This window comes from Pagrus major, chromosome 3, assembly GCF_040436345.1.
Source record: "Pagrus major chromosome 3, Pma_NU_1.0".
Lineage (NCBI taxonomy): Eukaryota > Metazoa > Chordata > Actinopteri > Spariformes > Sparidae > Pagrus > Pagrus major.
In genome coordinates this window covers 7,139,392-7,156,550 of record NC_133217.1, presented here as the reverse complement: position 1 = coordinate 7,156,550, position 17,159 = coordinate 7,139,392, and the positions used below count along the sequence as shown (strand labels likewise).

The window sequence follows — 17,159 nt, the reverse complement described above, 5'->3', positions numbered from 1 at the left end:
TGATTCTGATTATTTCTGCATAACAGTTCGGATTGGAGCAATAATATGACTAAAGATTCTCTGCAAAACCCAAATCTACAGCAATTGATCTCACTTTCAACCTCTCCTCTGACGCTCCCTCCCAGGAGCTGCAGCAGACATCCACTCAAAAGTTGTGTATTTTATGTAAAATGAACCACTCCATATTCACTGATGTGTAGACTTTATTTATGACAAGATGTGTAAATTATAGGGTTGTACCGATCCGATCACGTGACTCGGAAATCGGGGCCGATCACGCCACTGAAGACTCGATCGGGACTCGGACGTTACGACCCGATCAGAGATCGGTTTTATATATATTTATTTAGTCATTATTTGTATTAGATTGTTGATATATGGGCTATTGGTGATTCAAAATAAAAAAAATAAAATGAGTATTTACTACCACCGTTTACGACATGCGCATGCGCAGAAGACCAGCACGCCAGTTTGTTTTGAAGCGGAGTGGCGAGTTGTGGCGCACCATGTCTGCTGTGTGGAAGTATTTTAAAGTGAGTGGCGAGAACGATGCAGTTGCAAACTGTCAGATATGTAAATTTGGGATATCGAGGGGTGGTAAAATATAATAAAAAATAAGGGACACCTTGGATAGTTTTCTTCGATCTTTTTAATTTTTTAAATGTATTATAAGAGTATCGGATCGGGACTCGGTATCGGCAGATACTCAAAAATCAAAGGACTCGGACTCGTATCGGGGGCAAAAAACCCTGATCGGAGCATCCCTAGTAAATTATATACTATTATTCTTTGTTTTTTTTTTCCTGTGCAATGTTTTATTATCTCTCTGTCTCTTGTATTGTGTGCACTAAATTGCAATACCACATTAGTGTATACTTGTGCAGCACAATAAACTCTTTCCAAAACTACATGGTGTCATTGTGAACACTTGCACCTGAAACAATGTAGCACTGAGATGATCTGGGGGAAAAAATGCAGGAATATAGTGAGCATGCATGTAAGTCTGATGGCAGACAAGGTGTGTGATGTTTAGGGATCAGTGAGCCACAATGGGAGGGACTGAGCACAGGGTGTTAAGGGGGAAGCTCCATGAGACGAGGCCGGGTGGGATGAGGACAGTTTTTATAAGGTCCTGCTGTGTCAGCGTATTCTTCCATCACTGAGAGCAATAACTCTGCCCACCAGTCAGAAGAAGACCAGGCCTGAGAGTACGTATAATCGATCAGAGATACATATGTATGTGCCATATCGTAGACAGTATTTGCTTCTGCTATGAAACAACAGAACTAGAGGCCAAAAGTCTTCAGTCACACAGTTGAGAGCTGGAAGATCCGATTCTTCCTTTGGCCATTGAAGTGAGCCAAAATATTCAGGAAACAGATTGTGTGAGACGTGTGATTTGGGGAGATTGAGTCCGATTTTCTCTTGTACTGTCCAAACTTTGAGGATTTAAGAATATTTGTCTTTTTTTTATTAAATTCCACAACAAAACCTTCAAATATTCTGGTGAACAGATGATTAAAAAATGCAGCTGGATGTGTTTAAGGGGGAATTCCAGTATTTTTTAAATCTGGGCTCTGCATGTACATGTTTGGGTGTGTGAAGGACTCTTTTCTACCCAAAGTTTTGCAATCAGTCCAGTGGATTTGCTTCAGCTGGCATCTGTGACACAGCTGCCATGGCTGCAACATTATCCTTTGGGGCAACTTCGACTGTCAAAGTTGCGTCCACTCAAAGTGCTTGCTTTTGCCACTGACAGGCTGAGGTTGTTATACAAGTTTGACAATATGACTGAAATGATTCCTACAGAGAGATCTTTAGGTAAAAAAATAACATCCTTTTTTGTAATCAGAAACACAAGACTTGTTCAAGGAGAAGTCTCACTCTGAACTCTCTCAGGAGGTGGGATGTTGCAGTTGTTGCTTCATCCAGATTGTCAAAATCTATTAAATATTCAGCCAGGACTTTGGAATGAAATTCTCCCATGCAGCTCCTCTTGGTAAACTTCAAACAGCTCTGACACACATTTCCAGCACCGTCTTTCTGCAACAATTCACTTCTCATGAGATGTCAGAGCAAGCCTTCTCCTAGAGTGAGACTTGTGTTTCTGGTTACAAATGGGATCTTATTATTTAATACAAAAGGTCTGTCTCCATAGTAGTAATTTCCATAATCTTCTCAGCCACTTAGGTGAGTGGCAAAAACAAGCACTTTTAGTGGATGTAACTTGACAGTCGGAGTTGCCCCGAAGGATTACACTGCAGCTATAGCAGTCATGTTGCAGCTGCCAGCTCAGGCGATCTACTGGACTGATTACAAAACTTCTGGTAAAAATGTAAGTGTGCTAACTTTCTCTAAAAAACTAGAGAAGATTAACTACTTCATTAGTATTTACTCCAGGATTATGTATTAAATGTATTTGTTAGTGATTTATCAATGAAAACATCTGATTGTGAAAGTTGTAAAAAGTTGTTTCTTTATTTGTGAACTTGCAACACTTTGGATCTGACTCATGTGAATTTGTGGAGTCTTCTAAGACACAATAATAGAAGTGTCACTTATTGGTTCTTATATATAAACACACAGCATAGACACAAACATGTGTGACAGCTACAGTGTCTCTTGTCATGTGTGCGTTTTCCTTTCAGCTAAATTTGTGTATAATCTAATTCTTAGAACAATGAGTCAATAAATCCGATTTCCACCAATTCCCTTTCCTTGGATCCGTTTTGGTGTAAGTGTGTTTGTGTGTTTAGTATGTCTGTGCCTCTGTGTCCCATACAAACACCTGGACGAACATCTGTCTCAGAAAGGGACAGTGTTCTAACCTGGAGAGAGGAGAGCAGATGCAGGTGTGTAAAATTAGCCGCATTGAGCAAACTGTCCCATACAGTATATCAACAGGCTCTGTCAGTGAAAACTACCAGGTGTTCTCACTGACACCAAGTTCAACAAACACTAAAATCAGAGCGAGCAGACCTGCTGTGTCCAGATCCTTGGAGTATTCAACCTCACATTCCTGCATTCAATCACTCACCTATTAAACTATTTTAATGAGATTTGAGTGTATGCATTGCTCATTTTAAGTTACACATCAACTTTAAAGTACACATTTGTTCTGGACAGTTTGAGCTGTTTGGAGAAAAAGAAAGAAAAAAAACTCTTGTGTTGCAATTTGACAAGCTTATAATCAAGTCTTTAAAATGTGTTTTTTCTTCTTTCTTAGAGCAAGAAAAAGAATGAGGGACACGATTCAGCCAGTTTAATAGCAACAGTCTCATATTTTCTCTCTTACTACGTTAATGTCGAGAAAATGACGAATGATTTGTTGTGTAAATTAAGTTATGTTTGAGGTAAAACACATAGCAATTAAAATACGCGACTGGAAATGTGCCTGCCTTATTTTGGGCAAAATAATATTTTAGGACTTTAGATGTTAGCCAAAAAAGCTAATTCTGTTATCTGAGCTGAAGAAAACTATTAATCCATAACTATTAACCATAATCCTTGACAAAAATGCTCTACTGCTGACTGTGTTTAGACAATCACTCACAATTTAGTGGGATAAATAAAAATATTACCACCATCCTCACTTCCCATCAAAGCTCTGCGGTAAATAAATATTACTAATCCTTAAATGTGAAAATCTGCCAAGTTATGCTACTGGCTATTAAGACCTGACCACAGTGAAAGCTTCAGAGCGATTTATGAGAGCATCTGGAGAAAAGCACACAATATTACAGAGCTTATCTCTCCACAGCAGACACAGGGACCAAGTATGGAAACTTGGATCAAGGGATCTGTCCAGCGGCTGTTTACATTTCTCTCATTGTTTCTGCGTCACCAAGTAGCCAAAGCATTCATTACCTCAGCGGCTACTGCTCCTCTCCTCCCAGCTGATGGTGAGGAGTACCAAGAAAAAGAAGGAGGAAGCAGTTATTAAAGACAGGGGCAGTGGAACAATCACTGGAGACCCCACCCTGACTGGTTCCCCGGTCCAAGAACATGATCTTCTTCTCAGGTTCTATGAGGCCTGTTCTGTAAACACAAACAGACTCACACTTTTTTCCATGCTCTGTCTGTACTTAAGTGTACTGTCAACAAACATGTTGTGGCTGCCAGAGGCAAAACAATTTCCCATGAACAGAAACCTAATAATGAACATACATTTTACTATATGTTTGCGGGATTCCTCGTCAGAAGCAACAAAGCGGGACTAAATCAAATAGCTTCAGGGGGAATCCTGAGACAAACATATGTATTGTGCAGCTTTGATGTATTGTTCTCCGCTGTGTAGACTCATATTTCTACATTTTATATCTTCCCACAATATATTTTGCCTTCTACTTTTAAGTATTACATTATGACCCTAATTATGACTGTATTTGATCCTGATTTAATCTGTAATGCAATTCCCCGCATCCCTCATCAAATCAAAGCCCTTTGCGCCGTAGTTGTGCAGTGCTGTAGTGCTGCCATCTCCTGGTGGACTCTTAAAATATATTAGTTGTGCCAAAATAATCTGATAAAGGAAGTTAAATAACACCAATATCCCGTTACAGACAATAGACGCATGATTAGCTTTATTAAATTGTTTTTCCTCCGTGCAATCATCATGACTTTCTAAAAAAACTTTTGGGAAACATGTTAAGCAGACCGTCAGAGGCCTCCAGGAGCAGCGTCAGACGTCATCTCTTCAGTAGATCAGTCCAGGCTGCCTTCTGTTTGTCCTCAAACCAAAGTGTCCTCTTGTCTTGTTTTGTTTTTTTTTGTAACAAACTGTCTGTCTCCCTCTAGCGTGGGCCGTTTCCTCTCCTGCATTCACACATTCTGTAGGCACATATGTAGAAAATACCTGCAACAGTGGCAGTGCATTAGGTGATGTACATTACATTCAGTATGTCTACATTACATTAGTTAAACAATCTGGCTGTGGAGACTGTTGTGTTTCCAAAGGTGGTTTTTGTTATCAAATTTATTTTATTTGTGTTTTTACACACATAATTTTATTTCAGCCAGAATCTTACTTGAAAACATACAGTACATTAAGGTTTTATTCATACTGCATCAATAAGACTAAAGATGATCTCTGAAAATATGTCACAAATGTTATTGTCTATTCATTGGTAGTACCCTTGTGGTTATTGACAGGGTTGGGTAGTAACTAACAGTGGTGGAAGGAGTACTGAAAATAATGTGCACAAGCACGACTACAGTTATTACTGAAATATTACTCAATTACAAGTAGAACTACTGAAAAAACCTAATTCTTAAGTAAATCATCCTGTAAAGTATCCTTTTCAAACACTACTCACATTATGAGTTACGTTTTAAACGTTGATGTTTAATGTATTATCACTAGCCTCCCAGCTCCTGCTCTGTTCTGAGTGTTGTGTTTCTGTTCATATGTCTGGGTTTTGATCGGATAACCTTATTGGCTACAACAACACAGATGAATTAGATATCAATTCAAACTGCACTCATTACTCGATTACGATTTTAAAAGTAAAGTGCACTATAAAATCTAGAAGCTGACTTTACTCAGGAAGAAGTCAGGAAACAAATTACCTTAGTAGACTATTACATTTAAGTTGTACCAGATTAAAAAGTTTTAACAACTTAAAAATATTAGTCTATTTTACTTGGTAATTTTGAGGTAATCTGTCTGCTCAATTTTTTAAATTTAACTCAGATTTTACAGTGTAGATTACAAGGTGTAATACATACTTAAGTACAAGTAAAATTACAGACTTGAAAAATGCTCAAAGAACATAGAATGAAATACATATAAAAATATATACAAATAATAAAAGTACGAGTACAATGACTGACCCCCGGTCTTTCCCCTCTCTCACCTGCAAAGAAGGTCATGAGCATGGCCACCCAGCCCAGTATGTAGGACCAGGAGAAGCGCCAGTCACCGAAGCGCCTCCCGAGGAAGTTGACTGTCACTCCAGTATAAATGGCCATACCCAGCAGAACAAAGAAAGCTACGAGGGAGACAGGAAGGTGCCTGTCAGCTATGGTTAAGGTAAGAGTAAGTGTGTGTGTGTCTGTGTGTGTGTGTGGGTGTGTGTGTGTGTGTGTATTCAGAAGAAACAAGACTCACTGGAGACAAAAAACATGATTCCTGCAGCAAAGGAGCGGTTGAACCTTTCAAAGGAGGAGAAGTGAGCAAAGGACATGATGCCAGCGATGATGCCTGCGAAGCACGACATCCCTGAAAGGATCATGAAGGCCCGGGTGGCATTCCAGTAAGCTGGAAGGAAACAGGTCGAAAATATCAAATGTCTCAGCCGTGAAACAGGAACAGGATCATTTTTGATGCAGAAAATTGTTCCTTGAAGGGAAATCTTATTTTCTCTCCAGATTTGATATGATTTTTTAGCTCAGGGACACTAACTCTAACCAGCTCCCCATCTTTGACACTCAAAAGCAAATTATCTCTTCGCATTCTTAACACAATCCAACTGTAGAAAAAACACAGCTTCTGTCTCTTTTATGCACATTTGGCAGATGTTTTAATGCATATTCTGTAAATCCTGCAAGTTTTCAGAAGTTTCTTGATGGAGGGCAGCAACAGTTTTTCCCATTTATTATTATTTTCTGTAGCTTTCATTGGCTGGTGTCAACCTGAGATGTCTTGGACTTGAATTTGAGATTTTAAAAAATGTGTTTTAGTAGCACATTTTCCTTTTAAAATGCACCAGATTGACTACAGTTTCACAAAACTAGGGGCAAAAAGTAGGGGCCACCAAAAAACCTTTGGTATATCTTGCTCATGACACACATCCATCCATCCACATTATCTGCAGTAACACAACAGTAGGGTTAGGGTTTGAACGACACCCTGAGCGTCTTACCTATGCTGTCAGTCTGCATGTAGCACTTGTTGGACATGCAGTACCTCCACAGACCCTGGTGGGCATAGTTCCCAGAGAGACGGTACTGCATCCAGTAGTCCGTTGCGGTGGAGACCACCAACAGGATATTACCAACAATAGCACAGAACAGGCCCCCTCCCATGAAGCTGTACATCTTGAGCTGAGATAACGGGGCCTCTGCGGAGCAACTGGAACGTAGTGAGGAAAAATCATGGAAGTTAGAGATAGTGTGACATTAGTCAACATTATCTACACTGTAGTTATAGTGTAGTAGTAGGCATATATCTTACATCTCTATTTCTAGTAGCAATTCTATTTCTAAATACAAATACAGATAGTTGTCACATATTTTTACAGTTATTTTTTATTTGTATATTTTAATTTTACTTACTTCTATTTTCTTATTGTCATTTAAATCGTATTAAAATCTCTCTATAGTGTGATGTTTTTTATTCTAGAAGGAGCAGCTGTAACATATCAATTTCCCCTCGGGGATCAATAAATTATTTCTAATTATGCTCCATGCACATGTTCACACAGAGAGTTACAGTAAGTCACGTCAAATCTGACATGTTTTTCACTACTTGTACACATACTGTGTCAAAACCAGCAGCTTCAGAGGTCGAATTTATCATTTCTAAAATAAACAAATGAAACAGTTCCTGATGTGACACAAAACAAAACATTCAATACGCATAACAATCGAAACATTCAAAAAAAATTACTCTGTTTCTTTTTAAAAAAGATTTAAGGTTAATATTCTAAGCTGTATACATTATTTTATGTTGTTTGTTGAGAATTTGTTTAATAAGTTTACTGTAAATTTTTTGGGTTATTTCGGTTTTGACTTTTCTTATTTATGTATATATTTTGTCTCATAACATGTTTCACAAAAAAACATGCGTCACAATGCTTCACCATTTCGAGCTCTATTTGAAAACCGCATATGATTTCAGCCAATCATAATCAAGTCATTCCACAATAAAGAAAACCAGAGAAAAACTGAGAATATTACTCCATAAACCAACGTATAACAAGCACATTTACAGCCTGCTTCCATCCCTTGATATGTCTAAAGGAAGCAGACCCTTTTTTTATCAAACATATTTACCTCTTCTTTAGTCGCAACATCACTATTAGTTGACCGGCTGCAAAGCACAACCTCAGTAAAAGCTATAATGTTGCAGTTTGTTGTTGTTCCCGCTCCTCATGTCACAGCAACGCTTGTTCAGCAGTAATGAGGTTTTATCGGATTCTGCCGGCCTCTGTCCAATCACAGTCACCATAAGCAAAAATGTATCGCTGCAGGATGCACACACACATACACACACACACAAAAAAAAACAAAACATGCTGAAATTTGATCCCTTACCTTGTTTCTGGAAATGCACCCTCTCTTCTGCCCACCTCTCTGAGGTAAAGATAGAACCGGGTGGATGGGGAAAGAGAGAGAGAGAGCTGTTGCTCACTTTAGGGGAAAGAGAGAGAGTCAGGGACAATACTACAACCACAAAAGTTGTCCCCTCGTTTTTTTCTGTTGATGAAAGCAAAATCCTTTGCAGCAATCAGTCTCTTGAATGAGACACCGTAGGGGCCACAGTGCATGTGACCCTGTACATTTGAGTGTGTGTTAGTGTGTTAGTGTGTGTGTGTGTGGCGTTTGTGGGGCCTTGGAAAAGGGGTTATGGTCCATGTTTCTTTTTTGGGGGGTTTTGTTTGTTTGTAAATGGTGGGGTCTAGAACTGGGGATATGCATAGGTATGCAGGACTGTCTGTGTCAATGCGACATGCTGAAACACACACTTTTCTTTCAGCGGTGTCACACTGTGGCGGTGTGGGGGGACACATATAGAGGGAGCGATCTATACAGACAGTGTCTCTCTCCCTCGCCTATAGGATCGTCTTCACTAAGATCAAATAAATGTTTTTGTATCCTGAGATAAATATTTAGAAACCGTAAATATGACTAAGATACATAAGCATGTGCTCATAACATAGTATGACAGTATGAGTATGAATGAGAGAGGGCAGATACCGGGGACCTATAAGATTCAGACCGATAAGTTCACCCGAAAATGAAATTTCAGTCATTGTCTTCTCACCCTTATGCTGATGAAAGTCAGATGAAGTCTGACAGGTCACATAGCACTTCTGGAGCGTCACAGCAAAACAGTGTTGGAGCATTCTCACTAAAGTAAAAGGGAACTTCTGGTACAGTTGGGGAACAATTGAAAGAAAACATAAAATGGCTTCATACAGCCCATCTCCTGAACCCCCGGGATCCCAAATTGATTGGAAAAGATGTTATTTACATCCTTTTTAAAGCTTCTCTGTAGCTGCTAAGCTAAAAGCGTTAGCGCACCTCCCATCTGAAGTGGGTGCAAGAGCTTGACCGCACGTCATGGGTGTAAATAACATCTATTGAAGTCGATTTGGCTTCTGGAGACTTGGATTACGCCAGACGAGCTGAATTTTTTTTACATTTTAAAACAAGTCACCGTCTACTTTAGTTGTTTTTACGAGAATGCTGCAAAGCTGTGAAGCTGTGAAGCTCCAGATATGTTTTGTGGACTAGGAAACTTCTCCTGACTTCATAAATGATGTTTAAAAACGTTTACAATTGCTAAATAGATTGAAGATAAAGCACTTCATCGTTTGTTAACTGTCAAATAACTATTAACTCCATTTTAATTAACTATAAATGTGCCATTTTATTGATCATGGTTATTATAAAGTGTTATTATATGTGTGTAATAGTGATATTGGGCTGTGTAAATAAACTTGACTTGACCACTTCACTTCGGAGCTGCCATTAATGATTATTTTCATTATGAATCAATGTGTTGATCACATTTTTGACTCATCAATCATTCGGCCAATTAAATGTCATTAAGCTCTGTCATCTTTCAGGAGCTCGTTTAGCTTGTACAATAATAATGCCCCCAACAACTTCCACGAGACAGGCCATTTAGAAATCACAGAGAACAATATCAAAATACATACATTTTAGGTGAGACATACTTCCAGCCTGGTGCTTGCACTGAGCAGGCAGGCGGGTTGGGAGCATGGGGGACTCCGGAGATTCGTTCTGGAAAGAGGTTTGACCTCTTATGACCCGGAAGCTGACGCCAGACCCGAGCTGTTCCATCGGCGGAGTAAAGATGGCTGACCAAGGCGCCGCAGATCCTGGTAATAACAACAATAATAAACCTGAAGCCTCGGAGGGAACTATTATTAAGGTCACAGTAAAAACCCCTAAAGACAAAGAAGAAATCGCCATCGCAGAAGATGCCTCTGTCACTCAGGTTTGTTGATTTCGCAGGTGGGGAGCTGGCTGGTGCGGTTCAGCGCCGTGCTCTAACGTCATGCCCCTGCCCACAACTTCAGCTAGGAAGCTAGCTAGCCGTGTTAGCATTAGCATAGCATCGTCTCTCTTACCGGCTAACTGGTAGTGTGTGAAATCGAAGAGGTTTTGCGTAATGAGAGTATTACTGTTTGGGTCGACAGCTGTTCAGTATTAATAACGTTGTCGACAGCCAATAGAGTGATATAACCATGTTTATATCTGGGCTGGCTAACCGGCTAGCCAGCTAACGGTAACAGTTAGCTAGGTAGCTAACCTCGAGCTGAGCAAACGTTAGCTAAGTATGAAACGTTAGCCAAACAAGTGTCAGCTGACGGGTTGCGCTCTCGCTGTGCCCATTGCAACAAGCAACAATAGAACCACGGGAGTGATTTTGGTGCGGTGATTTGCCAAACCGCTTTCATTTCCCATTTCTGCTCAACAGCTCTCCCAATGCTAAAGCTGCTACCCCTCTAGAACATTCTCAACTGCTGCCACTGAGTCATTCAGCTTTCCAGGGAATATACAGTATTCCCAGAACTACTGTCGGCTTGGCGACGTGTTACAGTGGGAACCATAATGCGATGCATGTAGCCAGAAACCCATCATAGTTTCTATAGCTTTGTCTGTCATCTGGTCAGGCTCATTACTGTGCTGTCTTGGGTAGCCATTTTTGTCAGGTTGTATGTGTGTCATGTGTATATATGCATGTGTTTCATGTTGAAACATTGGACTTATATTTCTCCCTTCAGTATACGTTGCCATCCTTCTCTACATGACGAGAACATGTTTCATTATTTGAGTTAATTAATGTAGTGTGGTGTGAAATAGTTAAAGCCTGAGAGTTAATGTGAATAACAGCCCATCAGCCATATTTCAGGTAGAAGAAGCTCTACAGATAACAGCACCAGATGACCTGTGCATATAAATAACACGTTTTTATTAAATTGTGCATGATGGGGACACCCTTGGTGCCCCGACTCATTGCTTTCAGATATCGAAATTCATATCCTGTGTAATTATTAAAACTGACCCCACAGGTTGCTGATTGGAGTGCAGTGTTAAGATAAGATACCTCTTATTTAGAGTTAAAATGAAAAATCTAACAAGAGCGCGGCTTCCTTCAGGATGAGACAATTTTCTGTGGTAGTTATGCTGCATACAGTAGTCGGAGAGTAATCGTGAAGTGGCAGATTTGAAGTGTTTAGATCCCTGCTAATAGGATAACAGAGGACTTTCTTGGAAAATAGAACTTAAGGTCTGAATGTTGCAACAGAACATGAACACATTCGAGCAGCACTCCTCAGGTGTAAACCATCTTGTTCTTTACATTATCCTTTCCATTTCCTGTTTCTTTCCTTCTCATTGTCACAGTTTCTGTCTCACCTCTCTTTTTTCGTTGCTATTTTTCAGTTTAAAGAAGAGATCTCGAGGCGATTCAAAGCCAAACAGGACCAGTTGGTTCTGATATTTGCAGGGAAGATCTTGAAGGACGGCGACAGCCTCAGCCAGCACGGCATCAAGGATGGCCTGACAGTTCACCTAGTCATAAAGACAGCACACAAGTAAGGCAACATTATTATACAGAGCCAGTTGGTTTTGTATCAGGCCTGTAAGAAGGATTAATTGGCCTTGCAACACAATCTTGTGGTGGATGATTTATTAAACTTTATTCTTTGTTGCATTTCTGTTTAATTTAACTACCAGCTTACATAAGTGCTACATTTCTCATGCACCAACAATTTGTCCCTATAGGGCAGGAGATGGCGGTAGCACCTCTGCCTCTAGCTCATCCTCTACTCAAGCAGGCAGTACCTCCACCTCTAGTCCAGGCACCAACCCCTCCTCCACAGCAGGCTCTACGGGCACTGCCGTGCCACCCTCACAGACGCCCAACATACTGAGTGGGTCCCCCAGTGTGTAAATATGTACATTCACATACCATTTATTAGTCCAGCACCACAAAGATAATTTGTGTAACCATATCCCACCCATCTGGCCTCCCTCAGCTGGCTTTGGTGACCTGGCAGGTCTGGCTGGACTGGGCATGGGCTCCGCTAACTTCATGGAGCTGCAGCAGCAGATGCAGCGACAGCTCATGTCCAACCCAGAGATGCTTTCTCAGATCATGGAGAACCCGCTGGTGCAGAACATGATGTCCAACCCGGACCTGATGAGACAGATGATCATGGCCAACCCTCAGATGCAACAGCTGATGGAACGCAACCCTGAGATCTCCCACATGCTCAACAACCCTGAACTCATGAGACAGGTAGAGGAGAGCAAGAGGGACTGAATGATGCATAGATACTTAGCTTTAGCACAGGCATGACTACAGCGGATTTCCACTACATTTCAGTCTGTTTAGTTGCTCTGTTCAAAATAAACTTTGACTGTTTTGCCTCCACTCCCCTTTTATCTCACCTCCCAGACCATGGAGCTCGCGAGGAACCCGGCCATGATGCAGGAAATGATGCGGAACCAAGACCGGGCTCTGAGCAACTTGGAGAGCATCCCAGGAGGTTACAATGCCTTGCGGAGGATGTACACAGACATCCAGGAACCCATGTTCAGTGCTGCCAGGGAACAGGTATCTGGGAGGGATGTTTGCTGATCAAATATGTGTTTGTTTGCACTCTGTTAATCCTTTTTTTGGACTTATTTTCACACCTTTGTCAGTGTTGGCTTACTATATTTTGACTGTTTTGAAGTTTTAAAATGTGTCTCATCTTTCTTTCTAGTTTGGCAGCAACCCATTCTCAGCTCTAGGTGGGAACTCTGAGTCTGGTGTCCAGCCATCACGGACGGAGAACCGTGAGCCCCTTCCCAATCCATGGGGGCCACCAAGTTCTTCTAACCCCTCTGAGAGTGCAGGGGCCTCCACGGGAAGCGCTAGCACCACTGCGGGCACCACCCCCAGTGTGTCCAACCCTCTGGGCATCAATCCTGGCAGTCTGGGCAATGGTAAGACCTGCATTTGAAGACATCTATTAATTTACCTGTACACAAACATACTGTATATAAACAAACTCCTTTCTTTTCTGTGCATGGCAGGGATGTTCAACAGCCCGGGTATGCAGAGTCTACTGCAGCAGATCTCAGAAAACCCTCAGCTGATGCAGAACATGCTGTCAGCTCCATACATGCGCAGTATGATGCAGTCACTGGCTCAAAATCCAGAGTTGGCCTCCCAGGTATGAAACGGAAACATGTGTACACATTAAGACATGTACATGCACACCCACCATACATACACCTCCCACTGATGTAATCATAGTACAGAGCAAATCCTGGTCATTTAGATTCAAAGCTGGCCTTGAGAGCATTTTGTTGTTCCACATGTGGAATCGATTGATTCTACTGAACTCTGCAGTTTGTAATGAATTGTAAATAGTAGGATCTAGCTCGGCCTGTTATGCATTAGGCCAATAAGCCCAGCTATTTAGTGCATACTCAACAGAGGGGATTGTCTGTTAAGCTCACTTTAATTTGCAGTGAATTTTAAGGAAGAATAAACAACACAGCTCAGACTTATTTGGTTCTAATAAATAATGTTGAGGCAACCTTGGGTAAGTAGAACAACCTCACAGTGGATCGTTGCACAAACAGTGACATGAAAGAGAGTGAATCTCCAGAGAGTTTACTCTGTGATTCAACATTATGTTTGAAAGCCTTCATAAGGCGCTGAAGCATATATGATTTACATATCAGCTCTCATGAATAAGAAGCATAACCAGATGTAGAAAGACACATTAGCTTGACTTTCTTTCTCTCTCTCTCCGTGCCAGGTTTTGATGAATAACCCCTTGTTTGCTGGAAACCCACAGCTGCAGGAACAGTTCAGATCTCAGTTGCCCATCTTTCTGCAGCAGGTACCACACACGTTTCAGTCCATTAACTCAGTACTGGATTTTTTTTCTTTCCACAATAAGACAAAAGGGCAGTCCTAGTGACATAGCAGAGGATGGTCCTGAATGGCCCATAGGGGGCAATATACTGTAACAAGCCTTGACCCAGGTCTTGTGAAACTCAGCAGAGATATTTATCTGCACATGCTGAACATTTTTGCCTCCAGGATTATCGATATCTTACATACATTGTTTTTGCTAACAGTTGAGATTTTTTTGATAAACTGCTAGAGGTCCCAGGCATTTGGCTGGTACTTGACTCAGGTGTGCCATTTATTTACTTACTTACCTAAAGTTAATGTGCAGTAAATGGACTTCTAATTGATCACTGATCAATTGGTTAATTCATTGCTACACTCTCTGTTTGGTTGCAGATGCAGAACCCAGAAGCTCTGTCAGTCATGACCAACCCCCGTGCCATGCAAGCTCTAATGCAGATCCAACAGGGTCTACAGACACTGCAGACAGAAGCACCAGGACTCATGCCCAGGTACTGTCTCGCAGACAAAGGTACACATATTCCCTTTGTTTTTGTAGAAGTTATTATTTATCTAAACTCTTCTGTTTGTTCTTATTTCCTAGTTTGATGACAGGCGGAGTACCCGGCATGCCCACAGGTGGAGTACCCGGCATGCCCACAGGTGGAGTTCCCGGCATGCCCACAGGTGGAATTCCCGGTATACCCACAGGTATACCCACAGGAGGGGGCATGCCCACAGAGAACCCGGCCTCCTCGCCCAGCAGTGCAGGAACAAACGCCGCCCAGCAGCAGCTGATGCAACAGATGCTCCAGATGTTTGCTGGAGGAGGTGGAGGAGGAACTGCAACGGTACACACATACACACATGCACTGATATTACTACCTCCACACCTGTGTGATGTCTTTTAAAAATTCTGATTATTTCTCCCGCGTAGACCCAGACCCCAGAGGTGCGGTTCCAGTCCCAGCTGGACCAGCTGAGCGCCATGGGCTTCATCAACCGCGAGGCCAACCTGCAGGCCCTCATCGCTACTGGAGGAGACATCAACGCCGCTATTGAGAGACTGCTGGGCTCACAGCCCTCGTAAAGACATACAGTACATACTGACACACAGACACGTGCATACACACATACCTGAATCATAAACACACCCAGCATCTACAGAGAACCAAGAGAATAAAAGTGTATTGTCCCAAACTTTACAGAAGAAACTTGGGCAGGATCTGTAAGACCCTCATTCTACATCTGCTCTCAGATCATTCCCTAGTCCCCATACTTTCTCTTTTTGGCGTCAACCAACCAGATCTCTGTCTCAGAGTGCTGCTGTAGAGCTGGACTGAACCACACTCACCTTGAGGGGGTGTTCTGGTGCAGAGAAAAGGAGCGAAAAACTCTCCTGAAAAGGGATTCCCAACCATTTCTTCATTCATCTCTTTCTTCACATAAAACTGGAGACAAACACGTACATAATACAGATTAAACCCATGTGATGTCATTGGCTGTTGGCTCTGTTTCATACACGGCCAGTGTGAGGCAGTGTGTTAGCATTTAACTAGCAAATCAATACATGATTTTTTTTTTCTGGTAAACAGTTATCCTGAACACGAACAGGAAGTTATCTTGTCCATACAGACATTCAACCTCATTCCTCCCTCTTTCCTCTGTTTTTCGACATTCTACACAAATAGCTGGTTTTGCCCAACAACTTTCACTATTTATTGCAAGCGCTTAAGATAATGACGCCCTCCACACTTCCCTAAACTTGTAATTTGTCATTCCAGATAAAAGTGCCCACTCACTGGTGCACAGTGTCTTTTCCTTCTGAGGCACCACTGCTGTGCCTTCTGTCCTTCCTAGCCCTCTGAGAATATTGTCAGCAAATTACAACCCACCTATTCATTTGGTTAATTAGAATCTCCCTCCCCCCCCAGTAAAGTCCACACAGCATCATCCAGAACTGTAACCATAATCAAATATCACATTGTAGCAGCTCCGAAGCACGGGACGCTGTTAAAAATGAATATGAATGAAACAAACAAGCTTTCCTTTCATTTTAATCTGATTCTTCTTTTTATTCTATTTTTCCTTTTTTTGAGGTGCAGTTAGTACCTAGAGATAATTATGATTTGTCTCGCATTAAAATAAACGTGGAAATCAAGTGAGTAAAATAAATAAATAATGGAAAGGCTTTACAAACAATTATGGTGGCACCATATGTTTCTAAAATCAAGTTATAGGTTGTCTTATTTTTTTTTTTCCTTTTGAAAATCTCAGCATTGTAGTTGTGGTAACTTTGGCAACTGCTTCTATAGCTGCTTTGTCTGTTGACCTCAGCTGAAAAAAAAAAAAATCCATCTCCCAATTGAACATGTTGAAACTAACTTTTAACAGTACTGTACTAAAAAAATAAAACATGGTCAAAAACAGTCTATACCCTGTGTCAGTTGATTAAACGGTGCAAGATGTCTGTAGCTGTCACTTTATTATCTTTTTCTGGCCTTGAAGTTCATGTCAAGTAATACACTTATCTTGCATATTGGATGTGAGATTAAAAAAATCTGGTTTTGGGGGGGCAGATGGTTATAGAAGGGTATGTTTGGTATAATTATGGGTAACACTTTCTAACAAATTCACCCCCACTATTCCCCTGATACGTAATCCTAAATTCAGTGTTGGGAAGTGTGACTTCATTCTCTAGTCAGAATGCTATAAGTCCAATATATCATTATGGAGCAAATAGTTGTTTGTTGCCGTATTAATTTTCACAGTCTTGTATATAGAACCTTTTAAAGGTCCAATCTGTAAGATAGTTGTCCCATTCCCAACTCTAGGTGGCTCGACCTCTCAACCCAAAGTGTATTTGCCAATTGGGAATGAGATACAACTATCAACTGGAAATCAAGCAACTAAACTCTTAACTAAATATTAATAACGTGTCAATCTTCACTATAGTTAATAGGTTACCGAATTGTATATTTCTGTTTGGGAAACGTAAATAAAATATAAGGAGATCATAAGACCCGTAAACGAATGCATCACCCAA

At 41.1% G+C, this 17,159-nt stretch overlaps 2 protein-coding genes across 2 annotated transcripts; one reads left to right on the top strand and one right to left on the bottom strand.

Annotated features, from left to right (window-relative positions):
- Positions 1-4,774: 4,774 nt before the first annotated feature.
- Positions 4,775-7,077, bottom strand: LOC140993934 (lens fiber membrane intrinsic protein-like). The gene is made up of 4 exons (XM_073463490.1): positions 6,864-7,077; positions 6,110-6,259; positions 5,856-5,990; positions 4,775-4,855 (listed from the first exon to the last, which is right to left on the bottom strand). The coding sequence occupies exons 1-4, from the start codon at positions 7,036-7,038 to the stop codon at positions 4,794-4,796; spliced, it is 522 nt and encodes a 173-aa protein (XP_073319591.1). The 5' UTR covers positions 7,039-7,077; the 3' UTR covers positions 4,775-4,793.
- Positions 7,078-10,020: 2,943 nt separating this feature from the next.
- On the top strand, positions 10,021-16,542 carry LOC140993615 (ubiquilin-4-like). Its single transcript, XM_073463101.1, has 11 exons — positions 10,021-10,189; positions 11,641-11,792; positions 11,983-12,131; positions 12,237-12,499; positions 12,659-12,817; positions 12,969-13,191; positions 13,282-13,421; positions 14,016-14,099; positions 14,510-14,625; positions 14,718-14,964; positions 15,051-16,542. The coding sequence occupies exons 1-11, from the start codon at positions 10,046-10,048 to the stop codon at positions 15,201-15,203; spliced, it is 1,830 nt and encodes a 609-aa protein (XP_073319202.1). The 5' UTR covers positions 10,021-10,045; the 3' UTR covers positions 15,204-16,542.
- The last annotated feature ends 617 nt before the right edge of the window (positions 16,543-17,159 follow it).

What these genes read in the sequence shown, in the direction of transcription:
- LOC140993934 (XM_073463490.1), bottom strand. Translation starts at nt 7,038, where the DNA reads ATGTACAGCTTCATGGGAGGGGGCCTGTTCTGTGCTATTGTTGGTAAT. An exon ending in CATGCAGACTGACAGCATAG is followed by an intron (nt 6,260 to 6,863) that starts GTAAGACGCTCA and finishes GTTTCCTTCCAG; the next exon opens with CTTACTGGAATGCCACCCGG. An exon ending in AATCATGTTTTTTGTCTCCA is followed by an intron (nt 5,991 to 6,109) that starts GTGAGTCTTGTT and finishes TCTCCCTCGTAG; the next exon opens with CTTTCTTTGTTCTGCTGGGT.
- LOC140993615 (XM_073463101.1), top strand. Translation starts at nt 10,046, where the DNA reads ATGGCTGACCAAGGCGCCGCAGATCCTGGTAATAACAACAATAATAAA. An exon ending in AAGATGCCTCTGTCACTCAG is followed by an intron (nt 10,190 to 11,640) that starts GTTTGTTGATTT and finishes GCTATTTTTCAG; the next exon opens with TTTAAAGAAGAGATCTCGAG. An exon ending in TGCCCATCTTTCTGCAGCAG is followed by an intron (nt 14,100 to 14,509) that starts GTACCACACACG and finishes GTTTGGTTGCAG; the next exon opens with ATGCAGAACCCAGAAGCTCT.